The 27,871-nt window shown below is 38.0% G+C and overlaps 6 protein-coding genes across 6 annotated transcripts; all 6 read right to left on the reverse strand.

Annotated features, from left to right (window-relative positions):
- On the reverse strand, positions 1 to 360 carry LOC311169303 (uncharacterized protein; the record flags this gene model as incomplete). Its single annotated transcript, XM_084231122.1, has 1 exon — positions 1 to 360. One exon carries the CDS (start codon positions 358 to 360, stop codon positions 1 to 3), a length of 360 nt encoding a protein of 119 aa, XP_084087248.1.
- A 4,863-nt stretch (positions 361 to 5,223) lies between these two features.
- On the reverse strand, positions 5,224 to 5,541 carry LOC311169309 (uncharacterized protein; the record flags this gene model as incomplete). Its single annotated transcript, XM_084231129.1, has 1 exon — positions 5,224 to 5,541. The coding sequence occupies one exon, from the start codon at positions 5,539 to 5,541 to the stop codon at positions 5,224 to 5,226; it is 318 nt and encodes a 105-aa protein (XP_084087255.1).
- Positions 5,542 to 10,028: 4,487 nt separating this feature from the next.
- Positions 10,029 to 10,394, reverse strand: LOC311169301 (uncharacterized protein; the record flags this gene model as incomplete). Its single annotated transcript, XM_084231120.1, has 1 exon — positions 10,029 to 10,394. One exon carries the CDS (start codon positions 10,392 to 10,394, stop codon positions 10,029 to 10,031), a length of 366 nt encoding a protein of 121 aa, XP_084087246.1.
- A 4,485-nt stretch (positions 10,395 to 14,879) lies between these two features.
- Positions 14,880 to 15,197, reverse strand: LOC311170375 (uncharacterized protein; the record flags this gene model as incomplete). Its single annotated transcript, XM_084232739.1, has 1 exon — positions 14,880 to 15,197. One exon carries the CDS (start codon positions 15,195 to 15,197, stop codon positions 14,880 to 14,882), a length of 318 nt encoding a protein of 105 aa, XP_084088865.1.
- Positions 15,198 to 19,714: 4,517 nt separating this feature from the next.
- On the reverse strand, positions 19,715 to 22,708 carry LOC311170376 (uncharacterized protein; the record flags this gene model as incomplete). Its single annotated transcript, XM_084232740.1, has 2 exons — positions 19,715 to 20,027; positions 22,410 to 22,708. 2 exons carry the CDS (start codon positions 22,706 to 22,708, stop codon positions 19,715 to 19,717), a joined length of 612 nt encoding a protein of 203 aa, XP_084088866.1.
- A 4,511-nt stretch (positions 22,709 to 27,219) lies between these two features.
- LOC311169298 (uncharacterized protein) lies at positions 27,220 to 27,585 on the reverse strand (the record flags this gene model as incomplete). The annotated part of the gene is made up of 1 exon (XM_084231117.1): positions 27,220 to 27,585. One exon carries the CDS (start codon positions 27,583 to 27,585, stop codon positions 27,220 to 27,222), a length of 366 nt encoding a protein of 121 aa, XP_084087243.1.
- Between the last annotated feature and the right edge of the window lie 286 nt (positions 27,586 to 27,871).

Raw genomic sequence — 27,871 nt, forward strand, 5'->3', positions numbered from 1 at the left:
TTAGCAACAGGAAGAATAACAACTCCTGTAAACAACTGGTCGGTAGCTATACCAGGAAGCCCCACATCCAGAACCATAGCCACAGCCATATCCGGAACCATAGCCACAGCCATATCCAGAACCATAGCCACAGCCATATCTGGAACCATAGCCACAGCCATATCCGGAACCATAACCACAACCATATCTGGACCCGTAACCACAGCCATATCCAGAACCATAGCCACAGCCATATCCGGAACCATAGCCACAGCCATATCCAGAACCATAGCCACAGCCATATCCGGAACCATAGCCACAGCCATAGCCAAGGCCACAGCCATAGCTACCATAGTAATTTCCAAGGTAGTTGCAACACATGTTGTTAGGGGGTGAGGTTTCAGTTGTCCTGTAGGAAGATCTTTCTGAAGTCGAATATCAGCTACTCTTGCAGGACACTTATATACTGCCAGCAACGGGCGGGTCAACCTCACATGGGCTCTGTTCTCATTTTACAACTATTTTCTTAAATGCACTCAGTCTGTGTACACCAACATGTCAGGATGTCATATTGCTAACTGCCATCCCAGGAATTTTGTAATGGGTATTTCAAATATAAAGATCAATGTGCTAAACACCCAACCTTATATAACCCTAATTTTACTTCCACAATTGTTTTCATGGCTATGAAATAACACATCGATAAATATATTTGGTCTGTATACAAGTGTTCACTATTGTGCTCTTTCACTGTGTTAGAAAGCAGCTATCAGTACTGAGATCAAGGTTCTACTAATTGCTAGGAATATCACCACCTCCACATCATCAATATCACCTTCATTATCATATCACAGTGCTTCCTTTTTTCCATTAATAAAATATATACTGTAAAATATTTGCCATGGTTTGGACAAGGAATGGAGTACTTCAACACGCTACATTTATTCCCTCAAATAATCTCCTTGTGTAAAGAAATTTGTCTATCTCATCCTTTTCATCAGTTTATAATATTCTATAGTATCTTTAGTAATTATTTTTTAGTAAACCCTGGATAAGAAACTAATCTTTGACAAACTATAAATAATTTAACAATACATGAAACACTTTTCTATGATTTCAACTTTGAGGGAAGAAAATACTTTTTGGTTTATTAATGTCTGTACTCAAGTCCAAATTTTCAATGCATGTCTCTTTATAAAGTTCTCATTTTGTAGTCATGGTCTCCATTAACATGTGTTCAATCAAAAAACAATACTCAGAGACATGAAATATTTTATTCTCACTGGTTCTCAAACATATTATTTTCATATAGTAATGTTTACCCATACTACTTTTGCTGGATACTTAACAATTTTGAGATTAGTTAAGGTATACTGTTCCATGGTACACTATAACTGTCCTGGTTGAATATAGATTTATGCAAACAATTATTTGTGAATGTTTGGATTATTATTATTTGTGCTTATGTTTGGATACAAGTAATGGGGAAATGTAAAAGAGGTAGTGAATCCACATATAGCTAGACCTGTGCTTCACTCTTTGAGTTCCTTGATATTTCCTATAAACTCCATCACTATTTTAATGCACTTATTCTTATTTGACAGTTGCAGAATCTAAAGTGTATGAATTTCAGAACACTTTCCATAGTCAAGTAATTAGTAAATGGTTCTGACAAACTGGGCCTTGAAGTTATTTCTCCTACAGAGCCATTGAAAGTGGGAGAGGAATGTTCTGAACTTACTGCGTCTCACTTCAATGTATGTTTTTCGGCATATCCTAAGACAAGTGAGGGACTCCCTCAGGAATTCGGACGAGTGAGGGACTCCTTCAGGAATTCTGAGCATGCATTAAAATTTCTTGGTATGGAGTGTTGCAGGGGAGAAACTGCAGAGAAATCAGTTCTGCATTTTTTGTTTGCTGACCTCAGGGGTGGTAGGTGAGGACTTTTTGAGACTCTTTCAAATGGTGAGTCATCAGTGATACTGGAGAATCAAGATCATATTTTTCTTTATTTGTCCCCTCTGTTGAATTAACACCTTGATGATTTCTTTTTTTTTTTTCCTTTAAGATTTATTTATACAAGAACTGGGTATAGTCAAAAGCACGATAGGGTGAGAGAATTCGCCAGAGCAGGGAGCAGAACAGGCAGAGTGACGAAATACACTGCTGGGGGAGCAGTGGGTGGCAGGAGAGGTCTGCGCGCCATGTGGGACTCTCACCCGGTGGCCGGGGATCAAACCAGTGCTCCAGAGGCTTCGGGCAGCTTCACAGCCCAGCACTCAACTGCTGCGCCACTGGGGAGTCCCATCACCTTGAAGACTTCTCATCCATGAGTGTCTGTAGCCACAAACATGCCCAGACACTCAGATTCCCTTACTATCTTTCCACCCCAGAGAGCTGTCTGTGCCCCTGACCTTCCAAGGACTTCTACTACTTGCTAAATGCTTGATTACCATCTAGCTACACAGGGTGTCTCCTGCAGGTCCACAAATTCAGAACAACTCTAACCTGGCCAAAGGAGCTAAATATTTTGTCTCTGCACGGCGCTGAACTACCCCTTCCATGTTTTGCATCCTTGAGTATTGTTCCACACCCAAGACAACTATACAGAATTTTCACAGCCTGTTATCAACTTTTCTTATAGTTTAAAAATTAATTTTAATAGCACAGTCCCTGTTGAGACTAGCATGAGGATCCTAACTATTGACTGGACACAGGAACACAGACTGAGGCATACAGCTTTATTTTGATGAGGCATTTGTGTATACACAGTGGTTGAATCAATACAGCAGATAAGATTACTACTATATGAAATGAAAAGAGAAAATGGAAGATAATGCAATCACGAGAGGACTAAAACTTAGAGAACAGCAAAGAACAATGTGTTGATGAAAAAGACACCATGGATCAGTGTCTGTTCATCTTGGAAATAGGGCAGGAGTTGACAGCAGCTGAGAGAAGGTGGGTCAATCTCAAAATATTTACAATAGATTTGTCATATGATCCAGCAATTCCACTTCTAGGGAACTACCTAAAGAGTACAAAGATACTAATTTGAAGGGCCATGTGGACTCCTAAGTTCACTGCAGCACTATTTACATTAGTCACATTATGGAAAGGACCCAAGTGCCTAAGGAGAGTTGCGTGGATAAAGGTGTGGTGTATCTCCACAATGGCTACTACTCAGTTATAAAAGATGATGAAATCTATCCACACACAGCAACAAGGACGTAACTAGAGTGGGTGACACTAATAATGTTCTTTGGAGAAGTGTATGTTTGTTTAAATTGAGGAATGTGACTATTAAAATAAGCTTAACTAATAACGTTGACAAACTTGCAAGTATTATTACTTCCCCTGAGATCTCATTATAACTCAATGCTGTCTGATAATGAAACTCTTCACCGCTCTATGTTATATATTTGATGAATCCAAATAAACCGGAAAATAATATTTTTTATCCATTGAGGGAAACTTAATTTCAACACTGTATAATGTTAGTCAACTATGGTTGATAGTGCCTCAGCCTCCCAAATGTTCTGTTCTTGATACTCTTTGGTGTCAATGTCAACTCACCGCAACTGATATAGGAACATAATATCCATGTCATCCTAGTCAACCAGATGTCTTACTACATAACTAAAGAAAAATAGAAGAACCCCTTTAAATTCTTTTCAAAATAAAAAATATAACAGCTCAGAAATGAACTCATTTACTACATCACATTCTTGAGGGATGTAAGTCCATTCAAGTGGGATCACAAGCAGGATCCCACTCCCAATATTGCAATCAGTCTTCACCATCAACTTAGGCAAAATATCTTTGCCATATAATTTAATTAGAGTAGCCCATTTAGCAAGTATGACCTGAATATTGTATGAACACAATTAAGTTAAAAAGTTAAATTTTTAGTTAAATTCACATTTTTCCATCTTACTTAACATGTCAAACCTTAAACATGTTATCACTGGCCACTGCTTCCAGATGCAGAAACAAAAAATATTCCAGTTATGTATATTAATGAGAGCATCAACATTTTCACAGAAGGTTTCAGAGGTCTGATTATTTCCTAACCAATAATTGAGAACAGGGTGAGAGTAGAAAGGTATTTATAAATGGGTACATTGCACCTCTCCCCATGAGTTTATAATTTTCCTATAAAACAAACCTAGTAGATGGTGATCATGACTGAGGATAGGCACATCTGCTGGCAGAGAACCCAGTGAGGAAACCAGTCCATTTCAGATGTGTGCAGATGTCAGTGTCTGTTCCTCTGCTTTGTTTAACTATATCATATATACATGTGAGATCTTTCAGTATTGTTCTCCCTCTTTCTGACTTATTTCACTGAACACAATATCTGCCAGTTCCATTCATGCTGTTATAACTGGAAAAATTTCACGTTTATAATCACGAGCTAGCATTCAATTCTATATACATGTGATAAATTTTCATAACATACTCAGGTATTGCTGAGTGCATAGGGTGTTTTCCACTCTGGCTGATTTAAATAGTGCTATAATTAACATAAGAGTGCATTGGACACTCCATATTCTTTCCCCTCAACTATTACACTGACTCTATCCAATCAATGTTTTCACCATGAGAATTTCCTATACCACATTACCCTGAGACACTGTCGGTGTTTTTATGTGTATGCATCTGTTGATGAGTGTATATATTGAAAAAAATAGAGAGACACAGGAGCATGAAGCAAAAAAGCTTAGGAATAATTACTTCCTACAATGAATTAAGAACACTAGACTCAACCAATAAAGACCCATTTTTTTTCAGAATGATATCATGACAAACATCCTTGAAAGTCGTGGGTGCTATCAATGAGTGGAGACAAGACACACAGTTGGAATGCCCACAGAGATTACCTCTGCCAGGCTTAAAGAAGATCATGGACAGGTAAGAAAAAGTGTAAGTCAATGGCCATGTCTGACACATAGAGACACAAAATTGTTAGGAGCAAAGAATCATGTTTATTTGGAAATGATCGCAATACAGGTAATCACTAGAAGTAGAGGGCTTCAACTTGCTCTTTGAGTTAAACCACGTCTTCTGCTTTCCAAGATGATCACGAAAAACTCAGTTACAAGCAGGAATGCCAAGAGGAGAATGACAATTCTTCAGGCTGAATCCTCTCTCTTCAGTTGATTCAGTTGTCATCATGAGTCAGTGAAGAAGAAATTCCTTGGATTGATCAGTTTAGAAGATTTTCTGCATTCCAGTGATGTTTTAGCAACAGGAAGAATAGCAACTCCTGTAAACAATTGGTCGGTAGCTACACCAGGAAGCCCCACATCCAGAACCATAGCCACAGCCATATCCGGAACCATAGCCACAACCATATCCAGAACCATAGCCACAGCCATATCCGGAACCATAACCACAACCATATCTGGACCCGTAACCACAGCCATATCCAGAACCATAGCCACAGCCATATCCGGAACCATAGCCACAGCCATAGCGGGAGCCATAGCCAAGGCCACAGCCATAGCCAAGGCCACAGCCATAGCTACCATAGTAGTTTCCAAGGTAGTTGCAACACATGGTGTTAGGGGGTGAGGTTTCAGTTGACCTGTAGGAAGATCTTTCAGAAGTCGAATATCAGCCACTCTTGCAGGGCACTTATATACTCCAGCAATGGGCGGGTCAACCTCACATGGGCTCTGTTCTCATTTTACAACTATTTTCTTAAATGCACTCAGGCTGTGTACACCAATCTTGTCAGGATGTCATATTACTTACTGCCATCCCAGGAATTTTTAATAGGTATTTCAAATATAAAGATCAATGTGCTAAACACCCAACCTTATATAACTCTAATTTTATTTCCACAATTGTTTTCATGGCTATGAAATAACACATCGACAAATACATTTGGTCTGTACAGGTGTTCACTATTTTGCTCTTTCACTGTTTTAGGAAGCAGCTATCAATACTAAGATCAAGGTTCTAATTGCTAGGAATAGCACCACCTCCACATCATCAATATCACCTTCATTATCATATCACAGTGTTTCCTTTTTTCCATTAATAAAGTTTATACTCTAAAATATTTGCCATGGTTTGGACAAGGAATGGAGTACTTCAACTTCCTACATTTATTCCCTGAAATAATCTCCTTGTCTAAAGAAAATCTGTCTATCTCATCCTTTTCATCAGTTTATAATATTCTGTAGTATCTTTAGTAATATATTTTTAGTAAACAGGTCTGACTACTTTCTAAACAATAATTATGAATAGGGTGAGAGTAGAAAGGTATTTATAAATGGGTACCTTGCAAGGCAAGTCTCCTTATAAGGTTCTCATTTTGTAGTCATGGTCTCCACTAACATGTGTTCAATCAAAAAATAGTACCGAAGACATGAAATATTTTATTCTCTCTGGTTCTCAAATAATTTTCATATAATAATGTTTACCCATACTAATTTTGGTGGACCCTTAACAATTCTGAGATTAATTAAGGTATACTGTTCCATGGTACACTGTAACAGTTCTAGGTTAATATGGACATATTAAAACTATTATTATTAGGGAATGCTTATGTTTGGATACAAGAAATGGGGACAGGGAAAAGTAAAAGAGGTAGTGACTCCCATATAGACAGACCTGTGCTTCACTCTTAGTTCCTAGATATTTTCTATAAACTCCATCACTATTTTAATGCACTTTTTCTTATTTGACAGTTGCAGAATCTAGAGTTTATGAATTTGAGAACATTTTCCAAAGTCAAATAAATAGTTAATGGTTCTGACAAACTTGGGCATGAAAAGCTATTTCTCCTACAGAGCCATTGAAAGTGGGAGAGGAATGTTCTGAACTTACTGTGTCTCACCTCAATGTATGTTTTTCAATGTATGTCCTAAGACGAGTGAGGGGCTCCTTCAAGAATTTGGACTTTAATCTGAGCATGGCATTAAAATTTCTTGGTATGGCATGTTTCAGGGGAGATACCGCAGGAGTAAGCCATTCTGCTTTTTTTGTTGGCTCACCTGGGGGGTGATAGGTGAGGACATTTTGAGACTTTTAAATGGTGGGTCGTCAGTGATACTGAATAATCAAGATCATGTTTTTGTTTATTTGTCCCCTCTGTTGAAACTAGCACTTTGAAGATTTCTCATCCATGAATGTCTGTTGCCACAAATCTGCCCAGATACTCAGATTCCTTTACTAGCTTTCTACCCCAGAGAGCTGTCTGTGCCCCTGACTTTCCCAGGACTTCTACCACTTGCTAAATGCTTGATTACCATCTGCACTACAGGGTGTCCCCTGCGGGTCCACTGAAGACAGAGCAACTCTAACCTGGTAAAAGGAGCAAAATATTTTGTCTGTCCTCCACACTGAACTACACCTTCCATGTTTTGCCCCTCTTGAGTATTGTTCCACACCCAAGACAACCATAGAGTATTTTCACAGCCTGTTATCAACTTTTCTCATAGTCTAAAAATTAATTTTAATAGTACAGTCCCTGTTTAGACTAACATAAGGATCCTATCTACTGACTGGACACAGGGACACAGAATGAGGCACAAAGCTTTATTTGATGAGGCATTTGTGTATACATGGTGGTTGAATCAATAATAGCAGATAAGATTACTACTATGTGAAATGAAAAGAGAAAATGGAAGATAATGGAATCACAAGAGGACTAAAACTTAGAGAACAGCAAAGAACAATGTGTTGATGAAAAAGACACCACAGATCAGTGTCTGTCATCTTGGAAATAGGGCAGTAGTTTCAACGGCTGAGAGAAGGTGGGTCAATCTCAAATATTTACAATAGATTTGTCATATGATCCAGCAATTCCACTTCTGGGGAACGACCTAAAGAGCACAAAGATACTAATTTGAAGGGCCATGTGGACTCCTAAGTTCACTGCAGCACTATTTACATTAGTCACATTATGCATGGATAAAGGTGTGGTGTATCTCCACAATGGCTACTGCTCAGCTATAAAAGATGATGAAATCTATCCATGCAAAGCAAATGGTGGAAATGGTTGGGTAACTATACTTAATGCTCTTTGGAGGAGCGTACATCAGTTTAATTTTGGGAATACAACTATTAAAATAAGCTTGACTAATAACTTTGACTAACTTACCCACTGCTAATTGCTTCACATAGAGATCTCATTATTAGTCAATGCTGTCTGATAATGAAACTCCTCACCGCTCTGTTATATATCTTATGAATCCAAATAAACCAGAAAATATTATTTTTTATGCATTGAGGGAATCTTAATATCAACACTGTATAATGTTAATCAAATATGGTTGATAGTGCCTCTCAGCCTTCCATTTTTACTCCAAAATGTTCTGTTCTTGATACTCTTTGGTGTCAATGTTGCCTCACCTCAGCTGATATAGGAATGTGATCTCCAAGTCATCCTAGTCAACCACATGTCTTACTACATAACTGAAGAACAGTAGAAGAAGCCTTTTAATATAATCTATCAAATTAAAAAAATAGCAGTTGAGAAAATAATTCATTTACTACTTCACAGTCTTGGGGCATGTAAGGCCATTCAACTGTGATCAAGTCAGGATCCCACTCCCAATATTTCAATCAAGTCTTCACCCTCAACATCAGCAAAGTACCTTTGCCATATAATTTAACTAAAGTAGCCTGATTTATCAAGTATGACCCAAATATTGCATGAACACATTTAAGCTAAAAAGTTAAATTTTTAGTGAAATTTACATTTTCCATCTTACTTAACATGCCAAACCATAAACATGTTATCACTGGCCACTGCTTCCTGATGCAGAAACAAAAATGTCCAGTTACGTATAACAATGTAATAGTATCACCATTTTCACATCAAGTTTCAGAGATCTGCTTTGTTCCTAACCAGTAATTGCAGAATACAGTGAGATTACAAAGGAATTTATAAATGGATTCTTTGTACCTCTCCCCATGAGTTTATAATTTTCCTATAAAACAAATGAACAAATTTAGTAGAGGGTGATCATGACTGGGGATAGGCACATATGGTGATTGAGCACCCAATGAGGAAGCCAGTCCTTTTCAGATGTTATCAAATGTCAATGTCTGTTCCTTCGTTTTGTTTAACTATATCATACATATGCATGAGATGATTCAGTATTGTTCTTTCCTTTTCTGACTAATTTCACTGAACACAATCTCAACCAGTTCCATCCATGCTATTGTAAGTCGAAAAACTTCATGTTTATAATCACTAGCTAGCATTCAAATATGTATATATGTGTTACATCTCTTAACACACTCATATGTTGTTGTGCACGTAGGTTGTTTTCCACACTGGATGATTTAAATAGTGCTGCAATGAACATAAGAGTGCATTGGACCCTCCCTATTTGTTTTTCCTCAACTTCTACACTGACTCTATCCAACCAATATTTTCACCATTTGAGTTTCCCATACCACATTACCCTGAGACATTTGTCTGTTTTTATGTTTATGTATCTGTTCATGAGCGTATATTTAGAAAGAAATAGACAAACCCAGGTTCATGAAACAAAAAAAGCTTAGGAATAACTACTTCCTTACAATGAATTAAGAATACAACACTCAACCAATAAAGACCCATTATTTTCAGAAGGAAATCATGGCAAATACCCATCAGTAAGTTGTGGGTGCTGCTCAATGGGAGTGGAGACAAGACACACAGTAGGAGTGCTCAAAGAGCTTACCTCTGCCAGGCTTCAAAAAGATCACATACAGGTAAGACAAAGTGTAAGCCAATGGCCACGTCTGTCACAATAGATACACAAACTTGTTAGCAGCAAAGAATCATGTTTATTTGGAAATGATTACAATACAGGTAATAGGCACAAGAAGTAGAGGGTTTCAACTTGTTCTGTGAGTTAACCTATGTCTTCTGCTTTCCAAGAAGATCATGAAAAACTCAGTAACAGGAATGCCAAGAAGAGAATGACAATTCTTCAGGCTGAATCCTCTCTCTTCAGTTGATTCAGTTGTCATCATGAGACATGAAGAAGAAATTCCCTGGATTGATCAGTTTCAAAGATTTTCTGCATTCCAGTGATGTTTTAGCAACAGGAAGAATAGCAACTCCTGTAAACAATTGGTCGGTAGCTACACCAGGAAGCCCCACATCCGGAACCATAGCCGCAGCCATATCCAGAACCATAGCCACAGCCATATCTGGAACCATAGCCACAGCCATATCCAGAGCCATAGCCACAGCCATATCCGGAACCGTAGCCACAGCCATAGAGGGAGCCATAGCCACAGCCATATCCAGAACCGTATCCACAGCCATAGCGGGAGCCATAGCCACAGCCATATCCGGAACCATAGCCACAGCCATAGCGGGAGCCATAGCCAAGGCCACAGCCATAGCCAAGGCCACAGCCATAGCTACCATAGTAGTTTCCAAGGTAGTTGCAACACATGTTGTTAGGGGGTGAGGTTTCAGTTGACCTGTAGGAAGATCTTTCTGAAGTTGAATATCAGCTACTCTTGCAGGGTACTTATATACTCCAGCAATGGGCGGGTCAACCTCACATGGGCTCTTTTCTCATTTTACAACTATTTTCTTAAATGCACTCTGTCTGTGTACACCAATCTTGTCAGGATGTCATATTACTTACTGCCATCCCAGGAATTTTTAATAGGTATTTCAAATATAAAGATCAATGTGCTAAACACCCAACCTTATATAACTCTAATTTTATTTCCACAATTGTTTTCATGGCTATGAAATAACACATAGACAAATACATTTGGTCTGTACAAGTGTTCACTATTTTGCTCTTTCACTGTCTTAGGAAGCAGCTATCAATACTAAGATCAAGGTTCAAATTGCTAGGAATAGCACCACCTCCACATCATCAATATCACCTTCATTATCATATCACAGTGTTTCCTTTTTTCCATTAATAAAGTTTATACTCTAAAATATTTGCCATGGTTTGGACAAGGAATGGAGTACTTCAACTTGCTACATTTATTCCCTGAAATAATCTCCTTGTCTAAAGAAAATTTTTCTAGCTCATCTTTTTCATCAGTTTACAATATTCCATAGTATCTTTAGTAATATATTTTTAGTAAACAGGTCTGACTACTTTCTAAACCATAATTAAGAATAGGGTGAGAGTAGAAAGGTATTTATAAATGGGTACCTTGCAAGGCAAGTCTCCTTATAAGGTTCTCATTTTGTAGTCATGGTCTCCACTAACATGTGTTCAATCAAAAATTAGTACCGAAGACATGAAATATTTTATTCTCTCTGGTTCTCAAATAATTTTCATATAATAATGTTTACCCATACTAATTTTGGTGGACACTTATCAATTCTGAGATTAATTAAGGTGTACTGTTCCATGGTACACTGTAACAGTTCTAGGTTAATATGGATGTATGAAAACTATTATTATTAGGGAATGCTTATGTTTGGATATAAGAAATGGGGACAGGGAAAAGTAAAAGAGGTAATGACTCCGATATAGACAGACCTGTGCTTCTCTCTTATTTCCTAGATATTTTCTATAAACTCCATCACTATTTTAATGCACTTATTCTTACTGACAGTTGCAGAATCTACAGTTTATGAATTTCAGAACATTTTCCATAGTCAAATAAATAGTTAATGGTTCTGACAAACTTGGGCATGAAAAGCTATTTCTCCTGCAGAGCCATTGAAAGTGGGAGAGGAATGTTCTGAACTTACTGTATTTCACCTCAATGTATATTTTTCGATGTATGTCCTAAGACAAGTGAGGGGCTCCTTCAAGAATTTGGACTTTAATCTGAGCATGGCATTAAAATTTCTTGGTATGGCATGTTTCAGGGGAGAGACTGCAGGAGTAAGCCATTCTGTATTTTTTGTTGGCTCACCTGGGGGGTGATAGGTGAGGACATTTTGAGACTCTTTTAAATGGTGGGTCATCAGTGATACTGGAAAATCAAGATCATGTTTTGTTTATCTGTCCCCTCTGTTGAAACTAGCACTTTAAAGATTTCTCATCCATGAGTATCTATAGCCACAAACATGCCCAGACACTCAGATTCCCTTACTAGCTTTCTACCCCAGAGAGCTGTCTGTGCCCCTGACCTTCCCAGGACTTCTACCACTTGCTTAATGCTTGATTGCCATCTGCACTACACAGGGTGTCCCCTGCGGGTCCATTGAAGACAGAACAACTCTAACCTGGTTAAAGGAGCAAAATATTTTGTCTGTCCTCCCCAGTGAACTACCCCTTCCATACTTTGCCCCTCTTGAGTATTATTCCACACCCAAGACAACCATACAGAATTTTCACAGCCTGTTATCAACTTTTCTTATAGTTTAAAAATTAATTTTAATAGCACAGTCCCTGTTGAGACTAAAATCAGGTTTCTATCTACTGACTGGACACAGGGATACAGACTGAGGCACAGAGCTTTATTTTGATGAGGCATTTGTGTATACATGGTGGTTGAATCAATACAGCAGATAAGATTACTACTATGTGAAATGAAAAGAGAAAATAGAAGATAATGCAATCACGAGAGGACTAAAACTTAGAGAACAGCAAAGAACAATGTGTTGATGAAAAAGACACCATGGATCAGGGTCTGTTCATCTTGGAATTATGGCAGTAGTTGACAACAGCTGAGAGAAGGTGGGTCAATCTCAAATATTTACAATAGATTTGTCATATGATCCAGCAATTCCACTTCTAGGGAACTACCTAAAGAGTACAAAGACATTAATTTGAAGGGCCATGTGGACTCCTAAGTTCACTGCAGCACTATTTTCATTAGTCACATTATGCGTGGATAAAGGTGTGGTATATCTCCACAATGGCTACTGCTCAGCTATAAAAGATGATGAAATCTATCCATGCCTAGCTACATGGTGGAAATGGTTGGGTGACTATACATAATGCTCTTTGGAGGAGCGTACATCAGTTTAATTTTGGGAATACAACTATTAAAATAAGCTTGACTAATAACTTTGACTAACTTACCCACTGCTAATTGCTTCACATAGAGATCTCATTATTAGTCAATGCTGTCTGATAATGAAACTCCTCACCACTCTGTTATACATATTATGAATCCAAATTAAACCAGAAAATAAAATTTTTTATGCATTGAGGGAACCTTAATTTCAACACTGTATAATGTTAATCAAATATGGTTGATAGTGCCTCTCAGCCTTCCATTTTTACTCCAAAATGTTCTGTTCTTGATACTCTTTGGTGTCAATGTTGCCTCACCTCAGCTGATATAGGAATATCATCTCCAAGACATCCTAGTCAACCACATGTCTTACTGCATAACTAAAGAACAGTAGAAGAAGCCTTTTAATATAATCTACCAAATTAAAAAAAATAGCAGTTGAGAAATTAATTCATTTACTACTTCACAGTCTTGGGGGATGTAAGGCCATTCAACTGTGATCAAGTCAGGATCCCACTCCCAATATTTCAACCAAGTCTTCACCCTCAACATCAGCAAAGTGCCTTTGCCATATAATTTAACTAAAGTAGCCTGATTTATCAAGTATGACCCAAATATTGCATGAACACAATTAAGCTAAAAAGTTAAATTTTTAGTGAAATTTACATTTTCCTTCTTATTTAACATGCCAAACCATAAACATGTTGTCACTGGCCACTGCTTCCTGACGCAGAAATGTTCCAGTTACGTATAACAATGTAATAGTATCACCATTTTCACATAAGGCTTCAGAGATCTGCTTTGTTCCTAACCAGTAATTGCAGAATACAGTGAGATTACAAAGGTATTTATAAATGGATTCTTTGTACCTCTCCCCATGAGTTTATAATTTTCCTATAAAACAAATGAACCAATCTAGTAGAGGGTGACCATGACTGGGGATAGGCACATCTGGTGATTGAGCACCCAATGAGGAAGCCAGTCCTTTTCAGATGTTATCAAATGTCAATGCCTGTTCCATCACTTTGTTTAACTATATCATACATATGCGTGAGATGATTCAGTATTGTTCTTTCCTTTTCGCACGAATTTCACGGAACACAATCTCAACAAGTTCCATCCAAGCTGTTGTTAGTCGAAAAATTTCAAATTTATAATCACTAGCTAGCATTCAAATATGTATATATGTGTTACATCTCTTAACACACTCATATGTTGCTGTGCATGTAGGTTGTTTTCCACACTGGATGATTTAAATAGTGCTGCAATGAACATAAGAGTGCATTGGACCCTCCCTATTTTTTTTTCCTCAACTTTTACACTGACTCTATCCAACCAATATTTTCACCATTTGAGTTTCCCATACCACATTACCCTGAGACATTTGTCTCTTTTTATGTTTATGTATCTGTTCATGAGCGTATATTTAAAAGAAATAGACAAACCCAGGTTCATGAAACAAAAAAGCTTAGGAATAACTGCTTCCTTACAATGAATTAAGAATACAACACTCAACCAATAAAGACCCATTTTTTTCAGAATGACATCATGGCAAATACCCATCAGTAAGTTGTGGGTGCTGCTCAATGGGAGTGCAGACAAGACACACCATTGGAGTGCCCAAAGAAATTACCTATGCCAGGCTTAAAGATGATCACATACAGGTAAGACAAAGTGTAAGCTAATGGCCACGACTGTCACAATAGAGACACAAAAATGTTAGGAGCAAAGAATCATGTTTATTTGGAAATGATCACAATACAAGTAATAGGCACAAGAAGTAGAGGGTTTCAACTTGCTCTGTGAGTTAACCTATGTCTTCTGCTTTCCAAGAAGATCATGAAAAACTCAGTAACAGGAATGCCAAGAAGACAATGACAATTCTTCAGGCTGAATCCTCTCTCTTCAGTTCATTCAATTGTCATGAGTCAGTGAAGAAGAAATTCCTTGGACTGATCAGTTTAGAAGATTTTAGGAATTCTAGCGATGTTTTAGCAACAGGAAGAATAGCAACTCCTGTAAACAATTGGTCGGTAGTTACACCAGGAAGCCCCACATCCGGCACCATAGCCGCAGCCATATCCAGAACCATAGCCACAGCCATATCCAGAGCCATAGCCACAACCATATCTAGAACCGTAGCCACAGCCATATCCGGAACCATAGCCACAGCCATATCCAGAGCCATAGCCACAACCATATCCGGAACCGTAGCCACAGCCATAGCGGGAGCCATAGCCAAGACCATAGCCATAGCCAAGGCCACAGCCATAGCTGCCATAGTAGTTTCCAAGGTAGTTGCAACACATGGTGTTAGGAGGTGAGGTTTCAGTTGACCTGTAGGAAGATCTTTCTGAAGTCGAATATCAGCCACTCTTGCAGGGCACTTATATACTCCAGCAATGGGCGGGTCAACCTCACATGGGCTCTGTTCTCATTTTACAACTATTTTCTTAAATGCACTCAGTCTGTGTACACCAATCTTGTCAGGATGTCATATTACTTGCTGCCATCCCAGGAATTTTTAACGGGTATTTCAAATATAAACATCACTGTGCTAAACACCCAACCTTATATAACTCTAATTTTACTTCCACAATTGTTTTCATGGCTATGAAATAACACATCGACAAATACATTTGGTCTGTACAAGTGTTCACTATTTTGCTCTTTCACTGTCTTAGGAAACAGCTATCAATACTGAGGTCAAGGTTCTAATTGCTAGGAATAGCACCACCTCCACATCATCAATATCACCTTCATTATCATATCACAGTGTTTCCTTTTTTCCATTAATAAAGTTTATACTGTAAAATATTTGCCATGGTTTGGACAAGGAATGGAGTACTTCAACTTCCTACATTTATTCCCTGAAATAATCTCCTTGTCTAAAGAAAATCTGTCTATCTCATCCTTTTCATCAGTTTATAATATTCTATAGTATCTTTAGTAATGTTTTTTAGTAAACAGGTCTGACTACTTTCTAAACCATAATTAAGAAAAGGGTGAGAGTAGAAAGGTATTTATAAATGGGTACCTTGCAAGGCAAGTCTCCTTATAAGGTTCTCATTTTGTAGTCATGGTCTCCACTAACATGTGTTTAATCCAAAATTAGTACCAAAGACATGAAATATTTTATTCTCTCTGGTTCTCAAATAATTTTCATATAATAATGTTTACCCATACTAATTTTGGTGGACACTTATCAATTCTGAAATTTATTAAGGTGTACTGTTCCCCGGTACACTGTAACAGTTCTAGGTTAATATGGATTTATGAAAACTATTATTATTAGGGAATGCTTATGTTTGGACATAAGAAATGGGGACAGGGAAAAGTAAAAGAGGTAGTGACTCCCATATAGACAGACCTGTGCTTCTCTCTTAATTCCTAGATATTTTCTATAAACTCCATCACTATTTTCATGCACTTTTTCTTATTTGACAGTTGCAGAATCCAGAGTTTATGAATTTCAGAACATTTTCCATAGTCACATAAATAGTTAATGGTTCTGACAAACTGGGCCATGAAAAGCTATTTCTCCTACAGAGCCATTGAAAGTGGGAGAGGAAATGTTCTGAACTTACTGCATCTCACCTCAATGTATGCTTTTCGATGTATGTCCTAAGACCAGTGAGGGGCTCTTTCAAGAATTTGGACTTTAATCTGAGCATGGCATTAAAATTTCTTGGTATGGCATATTTCAGGAGAGATACTGCAGGAGTAAGTCATTCTGCTTTTTTTGTTGGCTCACCTGGGGGGTGATAGGTGAGGACATTTTGAGACTCTTTTAAATGGTGGGTCATCAGTGATACTGGAGAATCAAGGTCATGTTTTTGTTTATTTGTCCCCTCTGTTGAAACTAGCACTTTGAAGATATCTAATCCATGAATGTCTGTTGCCACAAATCTGCCCAGATACTCAGATTCCCTTACTAGCTTTCTACCCCAGAGAAGCTGTCTGTGCCCCTGAACTTCCCAGGACTTCTACCACTTGCTAAATGCTTGATTACCATCTGCACTACACAGGGTGTCCCCTGCGGGTCCACTGAAGACAGAGCAACTCTAACCTGGTAAAAGGAGCAAAATATTTTGTCTGTCCTCCACACTGAACTACCCCTTCCATGTTTTGCCCCTCTTAAGTATTGTTCCACACCCAGGACAATCATAGAGAATTTTCACAGCCTGTAATCAACTTTTCTGATAGTTTAAAAATTAATTTTCATAGCACAGTCCCTGTTTAGACTAACATCAGGTTTTTATCTACTGACTGGACACAGGGACACAGACTGAGGCACAGAGCTTTCTTGCGATGAGGCATTTGTGTATACATGGTGGTTGAATCAGTAATAGCAGATAAGATTACTACTATGTGAAATGAAAAGAGAAAATGGAAGATAATGCAATCACGAGGGGACTAAAACTTAAGGAACAGCAAAAAACAATGTGTTGATGAAAAAGACACCACAGATTAGAGTCTGTTCATCTTGGAAATATGGCAGTAGTTGACAACAGCTGAGAGAAGGTGGGTCAATCTCAAATATTTACAATATATTTGTCATATGATCCAGCAATCCCACTTCTAGGGAACTACCTAAAGAGCACAAAGACACTAATCTGAAGGGCCATGTGGACTCCTAAGTTCACTGCAGCACTATTTACATTAGTCACATTATGGAAAGGACCCAAGTTCCTAAGTAGAGTTGCATGGAAAAAGGTGTGGTGTATCTCCACAATGGCAACTGCTCAGCTATAAAAGGTGATGAAATCTATCCATGCCAAGAAACATGTGGAAATGGTTGGGTGACTATACATAATGCTCTTCGGAGGAGCATACATCAGTTTAATTTTGGGAATACAACTATTAAAATAAGCTTGACTAATAACTTTGACTAACTTACCCACTGCTAATTGCTTCACATAGAGATCTCGTTATTAGTAAATGCTGTCTGATAATGAAACTCCTCACTGCTCTGTTATACATCTTATGAATGCAAATTAAACCAGAAAATAATATTTTTTATGCATTGAGGGAACCTTAATTTTAACACTGTATAATGTTAATCAAATATGGTTGACAGTGCCTCTCAGCCTTCCATTTTTACTCCAAAATGTTCTGTTCTTGATACTCTTTGGTGTCAATGTTGCCTCACCTCAGCTGATATAGGAATATCATCTCCAAGACATCCTAGTCAACCACATGTCTTACTGCATAACTAAAGAACAGTAGAAGAAGCCTTTTAATATAATCTACCAAATTAATAAAAAATAGCAGTTGAGAAATTAACTCATTTACTACTTCACAGTCTTTGGGGATGTAAGGCCATTCAACTGTGATCAAGTCAGGATCCCACTCCCAATATTTCAACCAAGTCTTCACCCTCAACATCAGCAAAGTGCCTTTGCCATATAATTTAACTAAAGTAGCCTGATTTATCAAGTATGACCCAAATATTGCATGAACACAATTAAGCTAAAAAGTTAAATTTTTAGTGAAATTTACATTTTCCATCTTATTTAACATGCCAAACCATAAACATGTTGTTACTGGCCACTGCTTCCTGACGCAGAAATGTTCCAGTTACGTATAACAATGTAATAGTATCACCATTTTCACATAAGGCTTCAGAGATCTGCTTTGTTCCTACCAGTAATTGCAGAATACAGTGAGATTACAAAGGTATTTATAAATGGATTCTTTGTACCTCTCCCCATGAGTTTATAATTTTCCTATAAAACAAATGAACCAATCTAGTAGAGGATGACCATGACTGGGGATAGGCACATCTGGTGATTGAGCACCCAATGAGGAAGCCAGTCCTTTTCAGATGTTATCAAATGTCAATGCCTGTTCCATCACTTTGTTTAACTATATCATACATATGCGTGAGTTGATTCAGTATTGTTCTTTCCCTCTGACTAATTTCACTGAACACAATCTCAACCAGTTCCATCCATACTGTTGTAAGTCGAAAAATTTCAAATTTATAATCACTAGCTAGCATTCAAATATGTATATATGTTTTACATCTCTTAACACACTCATATGTTGCTGTGCACGTAGGTTGTTTTCCACACTGGATGATTTAATAGTGCTGCAATGAACATAAGAGTGCATTGGACCCTCCCTATTTGTTTTTCCTCAACTTTTACACTGACTCTATCCAACCAATATTTTCACCATTTGAATTTCCCATACCACATTACCATGAGACATTTGTCTCTTTTTATGTTTATGTATCTGTTCATGAGCGTATATTTAGAAAGAAATAGAAAAACCCAGATTCATGAAAAAAAAAAAAGCTTAGGAATAACTGCTTCCTTACAATGAATTAAGAATACAACACTCAACCAATAAAGACCCATTTTTTTCAGAATGACATCATGGCAAATACCCATCAGTAAGTTGTGGGTGCTGCTCAATGGGAGTGGAGACAAGACACACAGTTGGAGTGTCCAAAGAGATTAACTCTGCCAGGCTTCAAAAAGATCACATACAGGTAAGACAAAGTGTAAGCCAATGGCCACGTCTGTCACAATAGATACACAAACTTGTTAGCAGCAAAGAATCATGTTTATTTGGAAATGATCACAATACAGGTAATAGGCACAAGAAGTAGAGGATTTCAACTTGCTCTGTGAGTTAACCTATGTCTTCTGCTTTCCAAGATCATGAAAAACTCAGTAAAAGGAATGCCAAGAAGAGAATGACAATTCTTCAGGCTGAATCCTCTCTCTTCAGTTGATTCTGTAGTCATCATGAGTCAGTGAAGAAGAAATTCCTTGGATTGATCAGTTTCGAAGATTTTATGCATTCCAGCGATCTTTTAGCAACAGGAAGAATAGCAACTCCTGTAAACAATTGGTCGGTAGCTACACCAGGAAGCCCCACATCTGGAACCATAGCCGCAGCCATATCCAGAACCATAGCCACAGCCATATCTGGAACCATAGCCACAGCCATATCCAGAGCCATAGCCACAGCCATATCCGGAACCGTAGCCACAGCCATAGAGGGAGCCATAGCCACAGCCATATCCAGAACCGTATCCACAGCCATAGCGGGAACCATAGCCACAGCCATATCCGGAACCGTAGCCACAGCCATAGCGGGAGCCATAGCCAAGGCCACAGCCATAGCTACCATAGTAGTTTCCAAGGTAGTTGCAACACATGGTGTTAGGAGGTGAGGTTTCAGTTGACCTGTAGGAAGATCTTTCTGAAGTCGAATATCAGCCACTCTTGCAGGAAACTTATATACTCCAGCAATGGGCGGGTCAACATCACATGGGCTCTGTTCTCATTTTACAACTATTTTCTTAAACGCGCTCAGTCTGTGTACACCAATCTTGTCAGGATGTCATATTACTTACTGCCATCCCAGGAATTTTGTAATGGGTATTTCACGAATAAAGATATATGTGCTTAACACCCTGCCTTATATAACCTTAATTTTACTTCCATAATTGATTTCATGGCTATGACATAACACATCAACAAATATGTTTGGCCTGTAAATGTGTTTACTGTTTTGCACTTTGATTTTCTTAAATAGCAACTATCAATATTGAGCTCAAGGTTCTACTGATTGCTATTAATATCTCCCCCTCCACATCATCAATATCACCTTCATTATCATATCATATTGTTTTCCTTTTTTCCATTAATAAGGTAAACACTATGAAGTACTAGCCATGGTTTGACAAGTAATTGAGTTTTTCAACATGCTACATTTAGTCCGTGAAATAATTTCCTTGTCTCTGAAGAAAGTTTATCTCTCTCATTCTTTTCATCAGTTCATAATATTGTGTAATATCTTTAGTTCAATATATTTAGTGAACATTCTTATGTTTAGTGAACATAATAATCTAATCAATGATGTACTATAAATAACTAAGAATAAATGAAAAACTTTTCTAAGATTTTGCCTTTGAAATCTCAAAGTCTTGGGGGATGTAAGTTTCCAAATGGGATCTCAAGTCAGGATCCCACTCACAATATTTCAATTAAGACTTCACCCTCAACATCAGCAAAATACTGCATATATATAACTAGAGTAGCCTGAATTAGCAAGTAGTACCCCAATATTGCATGAACACAATTAAACTAAAGTTAAATTTCTAGGAAAATTCACATTTTTCCATCTACTTAACTTGTCAAACCTTAAACATTTTATCACTGGCCAATGCTTCCAGATGCAGACACAAAAAATATTCCACATATGTATTTTAATGTACCAGTATCACCATTTTCACATAAGGCTTCAGATGTCACGTTTGTTCCTAACCAGTAATTGCAGAATAGGGTGTGATTACAAAGGTATTTATAAATGGACTCCTTATACCTGTCCTCATGAATTTATAATTTTCCTATAAACAATGCTAGTAGAGAGTAATCATGACTAGGTGTAGGCACATCAGGTAGTAGAGCACCTAATGAGGAAGTCAGTCCATTTCAAATGTGTTCAGATGTCAGTGACTGTTCCTTTGCTTTGTTTAACTATATCATACATACGCATGAGATCATTCGGTATTGTTCTTTCCATTTCTGACTTATTTCACTGAACACAATCTCTGCCAGTTCCATTCATTTTGTCATAAGTAGAAAAACCTCATGTTTATAATCACTAGCTAGCATTCAATTGTGTATGTATGTGTTACATCTTGTTAAAACACTCATGTGTTGCTGGGCACGTAGACTGTTTTCCACTCTGGCTGATTTAAATAGTGCTGCAATGAACATAAGAATGCATTGAACCCTTCCTATTAGTTTTTCCTCTAATTTTATACTCACTCTATCCAATCAATATTTTTACCATTAGAATTTTCCATACCAGATTACCCTGAGATATTAGTCTGTGTTTACATGTGTATGCATCTTTGATGAGTGTACATGGAGAAAGAAATAGACCCAGAATCATGAAACAAAAAAGCTTAGGAATCATTACTTCCTTACAATGAATTAAGAACACTATACTCAACCAATAAAGACCCTTATTTTTGTGAATGATATATTGGCAAATATACTTCAGTAAGTCGTGTGTGCTGAGCAATGAGAGTGGAGACCAGACACATTTGAAATGACCACTGAGATTAGCTCTGCCAGATTCTAAGATCATAGACAGGTAAGATAAATTGTAAGTCAATGGCCACGTCTGTCACAATAGAGACACAAACTTGTTAGGAGCAAAGAATCATGTTTATTTGGAAATGATCACAATACAGGTAATAGGCAGAAGAAGTAGAGGGTTTCAACTTGCTCTGTGAGTTAAACCATGTCTTCTGCTTTCCAAGAAGATCATGAAGTAACTAACAAGCTGGAATGCCAAGAGAATGATGACTCTTCTTCAGGCTGAATCCTCACTCTTCATTTGATTTAAGTTGTGATCATGAGTCAGTGAAGAAGAAATTCTTGGATTGATCAGTTTAGAAGATTTTCTGCATTCCAGTGATGTTTTAGCAGCAGGAAGAATAGCAACTCCTGTAAACAATTGGGCGGTAGCTATAGCAGGAAGAGCCATATCCGGAACCGTAACCACAGCCATATCCAGAACCATAGCCACAGCCATATCCAGAACCATAGCCACAGCCATATCTGGAACCATAGCCACAGCCATATCCAGAACCGTAACCACAGCCATATCTGGAACCATAGCCACAGCCATATCCAGAGCCATAGCCACAGCCATATCCAGAGCCATAGCCACAGCCATATCCGGAACCATAGCCACAGCCATAGCGGGAGCCATAGCCACAGCCATAGCCATAGCCAAGGCCACAGCCGTAGCTCCCATAGGAGTTTCCAAAGTAGTTGCAACACATAGTGTTAAGAGGTGAAGTTTTGGTTGACCTGTAGAAGGATATTCTGAAGTCGAGTATCAGCTACTCTTGCAGGAGACTTATATACTCCAGCAATGGGCGGGTCAACCTCACATGGGCTCTGTTCTCATTATACAACTATTTTCTAATTGAGCTTATTCTGTGTACACCGATCTTGTCAGGATGTCACATTACATATTGCTATCCTAGGAATTTTCTACTGGCTATTTTAAACATAAAGATCAATGTGCTAAACACCCATCCTTATAAAACCCTAATTTTACTTCCACAATTCTTTCATGGCTATGAAATAATGCATCAACAAATATATTTGGCCTGTATATGTGTTTACTATTTCGCTCTTTTATTGTCTTAGATAGCAGCTATCCCTACTGACCCCCAGGTTCTACTGATTGGTATTAATATCCTCCCCTTCTAGAGCATCAATATCACCTCATTATCATATATTGTTTTCCTTTTTTCATTAATAAGGTAAACACTGTAAAGTAGTTGCCATGGTTTGGACAAGGAATTGAGTATTTCAACAGGCTACATACATTTAGTCACTGAAATAATCTCCTTGTCTGAATAAATTTTGTCTATCTCATCCTTTTCATCAGTTTATAATATTCTGTAATATCTTTAGTTCAAAAATTTTTTAGTTAGCCTCTGCATAAGAAACTAATCAATGACATACTATAAATAACAATAAACGAAACACTTTTCTAAGATTTCAACTTTGAGTGAGAAAAATGCTTTGGTTTAAGAATGTCTGTGTTCAAGTCCAAATTTTCAATGCAAGTCTCCTTATAAGGTTTTTCGTTATGTAGTCACGGTCTCCATTAACATGTGTTCAATCAAAAGTTAATACTCACAGACTTGAAATATACTATTCTCACTGGTTCTCAAACAAATGATATTTAAAAATGATATTTACCCGTATTTGCTGGATACTTTACAATTATGACATTATAGTTCACTCTTTCATGGTCTTTATTTTTGTCCCTACATTTATTTTGCAATTTTGCAAAACTATTTTTATTTATGTGATTGCTTTACAGCAATGTGATTGATTTAGGATAGGTGTACACCACTAAAAAACATATTACCATATCACACCTACCACCAAAGTCCCAGTCATTTTCAGTATACAGTTTGGACTCTCCTATCTCCAGTTTGACAGTCAGATTTCTAGGATTTGTTTAATTTGCTGCTTCTTTCCTGTTCCTCTGCTTTGTTTTTTTTATTTTCCACATAGGAGAGGAGTGTCCCATATTTGCCTTTCTCTTTCTGACTTATTTTGCTATTTATTTATTTATTTACTTATTTATTTATTTGTTTGTTTGTTTGTTTGTTTATACAAGCACTGGGTACAGTGAGAAGCGCGGGAGGGTGAGAGAATTCACCAGAGCCAGAGCGGGGAGCAGAGCAGGCAGAAGGACCTAAGTACACTGCTGAGGGGAGCAGCGGGCGGCAGGAGAGGTCTGCACGCCATGTGGGACCCTCCTCCGGTGGCCGGGGAGCAGCCGGGGATCGAACTGGCGCTGCAGAGGCTGCAGGCAGCTTCGCAACCCAGCGCTCAACCGCTGCGCCACCGGGGAGGCCCTACTTTGCTTATTTTACATTAAAGTAGGTCTTACCATTTTAATACAAAAAAGCATCAGACTGAGTTAATATAAATATTTGAAAATGATATTATTTGGGAATGCTGATGTTTGGATATATGAAAGGAGGAAAAGTAAAAGGTAGTGACTCCCCCTATAGCCTAGGTGTGCTTCAATCTTTCGGTTCCTATATATTTCCTATTAACTCCATCACTTTTTTAATGCACTTATTTAGCTGTTGCAGAATCTAGAGTTTATAAAATTGAGAACATTTACCATAGTCAAATAATTAGTAAATAGTTCTGACAAACTTGGCTATGAAAATCTTTTTCTCTTACAGAGCCACTGAAACTCGGGGAGGACAGTTCTAAACTTACTATGTCTCATCTCCTAATATTTTCAATGTATGTTCTATGACAAGTGATGGGCTCCTTCAGGATTTTGCATTCTAATCTGAGCATGGCATTAAGCTTTCTTGGTATAGAGTGTTGCAGGTGAGAAACTGCAGGAGAAGACAGTTCTGAATTTTTTGTTTTCTCTCCAGGGGGACGGTACTTGAGGACATTTTGAGTATTTTAAGTGGTGAGTCATCAGTGATGTTGGTGTCTCAAGATCATGTTTATTTTGTCACCCTCTGTTGAAACCAGCACCTTGAAGATTTCTCATCCATGAATGTCTACAGCCCCAAATACGCCCAGACACTCTGATTCCCTTACTAGCTTTCCTCCCTCAGAGAGCTTAGAGTCCCTGAGCTTCCTAGAACTTCTAAACTTGCTAAATGCTTGATTACCATCTGCACCACAGAGAGTGTCTCCTGCTGGTCCACTGACTACAGAACAATCTAGCCTGGCCAAAGAAGTGAAATATTTTGGCTACCCAGGATGTTGAACAGCTCCCTCCATGTTTTGCCTTTGTTGAGTATTATTCCACATCCTAGAAAACCACACAGAATTTTCACAACCTATAATTAACTTTCATTCTGGTTTAAAAATTAATTCAAATAGCGCAGTCCCTGTTTAACTAATGTGGTTCCTATCTACTGACTAGACACAGATTGAGGCAGAGAGATTTATTTTTGAGTCATTTGTGTCTATGTGGTAGTTGAATCATAAAGGAGATAAAATTACTACTATGTGAAATGGAAAGAATAAATGGAAGATAATATAATCATAAGAGGACTAAAACTTAGAGAAAAGCAAACTCTCTAAGAAAACTTAGAGAAAAGCAAAGAAGGATTTGTCTATGAAATCCATCGATCAGAGTTTGTTCATCTTGGTAATATGGTAACAGTTGACAACAATTTATAAGGAGGTGGGTCAGTCTCAAAATATTAACAATAGATTTATCATATGATCCAGCAATTCCACTCCTAGGTGACTACCTGAAGAGTACAAAGACACTAATTTGACAGGCCATGTGCACTCCTATGTTCACGGCAACACTATTTACATTAGTCAGTTTATGGAAAGGACCCAACAGCCCAAATACAGATGCATGGATACAGACGTGGTGTATCTCCACAATAACTACCACTCAGCTATGAGATGAGAAAATCTATCCTTGCACAGCATCATGGATGGAACTGAGTGGGTGATAATACAAGATGATCTTTGGGGGAGCATATGTTAAGTTTAAATTTAGGAATACAACTATTAAAATTACAACAATTAAGCTCAACTAACCAATAATTTCAGCATATAGTGAGAATGAAAAGTATTTACAAATGGATTCATTGTACCTCTCCCCATGAGTTCATAATTTTTTCCTGTAAAATAACCCTAGTATAGGGTAATCATGACGGGTATGGATGCATCTTATGGTAGAGCACCCAATGAGGAAGGCAGTCCTTTTCAGATATATTCAGAAGTCTGTTCCATTGTTTTGTTTTATTATACTACACATACGACAGTGATCACTCATTATTGTTCTTTCCCTTTCTGACTTACTTCAATGAACACAATCTCTGCCAGTTCCATTCATGTTATTGTAAGTAGAAAAATTCATGTTTATAAATACTAGCTAGCATTCAATTCTCTCTCTCTCTCTATATATATATATATATGTGTGTGTGTGTGTGTGTGTGTGTGTGTGTGTGTTACATCTTTTAAACACACTCATCTGTTGTTAGGCACGTTGATTGTTTTCCACAATGGCTATTTAAACAGTGCTGCTATTAAACATAAGAGTACACTGGATCCTTCCTATTTCTTTTTCCTCAACTTTTACACTGACTCTATTCAATCAATATTTCCACGATGAGAATTTCCCATACCAGATTACCCTGAGACATTGTCTGTGTTCATATGTGTATGCATCTGTTGATGAGTGTACACATAGAAAGAAATAGACCCAGAATCATGAAACAAAAAAGGCTTAGGAATTAATAATACTTCCCACAATGAATAAAGAACACTAGACTTAACCAATAGAGACCCATTTTTTCAAAATGATATCATGGCAAATATCCTTCAGTAAGTCTCGGTGCTGAACAATGACTGGAGACCAGACACACAGTTGGAATGACCACTGAGATTAGTTCTGCCAGGCTCCAAGAAGGCCAAAGACACCTAAGACAAAGTGTAAGTCAATGGCCATGTCTGACACAATAGATACACAAACTTGTTAGGAGCAAATAATCATGTTTATTTGGAAATGATAACAATATAGAAATAGACACAAGAAGTTAGAGGGATTCGATTTCTCTATGAGTTAAACCATGTCTTCGGCTTTCCAAAAAGATCATGAAGTGACTTAGTTTCCCTCAGTAACAAGATGGACTCCAAGAGGACAATGACTGTTTTTCAGGTTCTGAATATTCTCTCTTCAGTGGATTCAGCTGTGATCATGAGTAGTGAGGAAGAAATTCCTTAGAGCCATCAGTTTAGAAGATTTTGCGCATTCAGGTATGTTTTAGCAGCAAGATGAATAGCATCTTCTGTAGACAAATGGCTGGTAGCTGTAGCAGGAAGAGCCATATCCAGAACCATAGCCACAGCCATATCCGGAACCATAGCCACAGCCATATCTGGAACCGTAGCCACAGCCATATCCAGAACCATAGCCGCAGCCATATCCGGAACCATAGCCACAGCCATAGCGGGAGCCATAGCCACAGCCATAGCCACAGCCATAGCCATAGCCAAGGCCACAGCCATATCCAGATCCGTAGCCACAGCCATATCTAGAACCATAGCCACAGCCATAGCCAAGGCCACAGCCATAGCCAAGGCCACAGCCGTAGCTCCCATAGGAGTTTCCAAAGTAGTTGCAATACATGGTGTTCGGAGGTGAAGTTTCAGTTGTCCTGTAGGAGGATATTCTGAAGTCGAGTATCAGCTACTGTTGCAGGACACTTATATACTCCCAGCAGTGGGTGGGGCAACCTCACATGGGCTAAGTTCTCATTATACAACTATTTTCAAAAGTGAGCTCATTCTGTGTACAGCAATCGTGTCAGGATACCACATTGTTACTGCCATCCTGGGAATTTTCTACTGGCTATTTTAAAACTAAAGATATATGTGCTAAACCCCCAAGCTTATATTTGTTGATGTGTTATTTC

The sequence above is a fragment of the Talpa europaea genome (genome assembly GCF_964194135.1).
Source record: "Talpa europaea genome assembly, chromosome: 4".
In the NCBI taxonomy this organism is placed as follows: domain Eukaryota; kingdom Metazoa; phylum Chordata; class Mammalia; order Eulipotyphla; family Talpidae; genus Talpa; species Talpa europaea.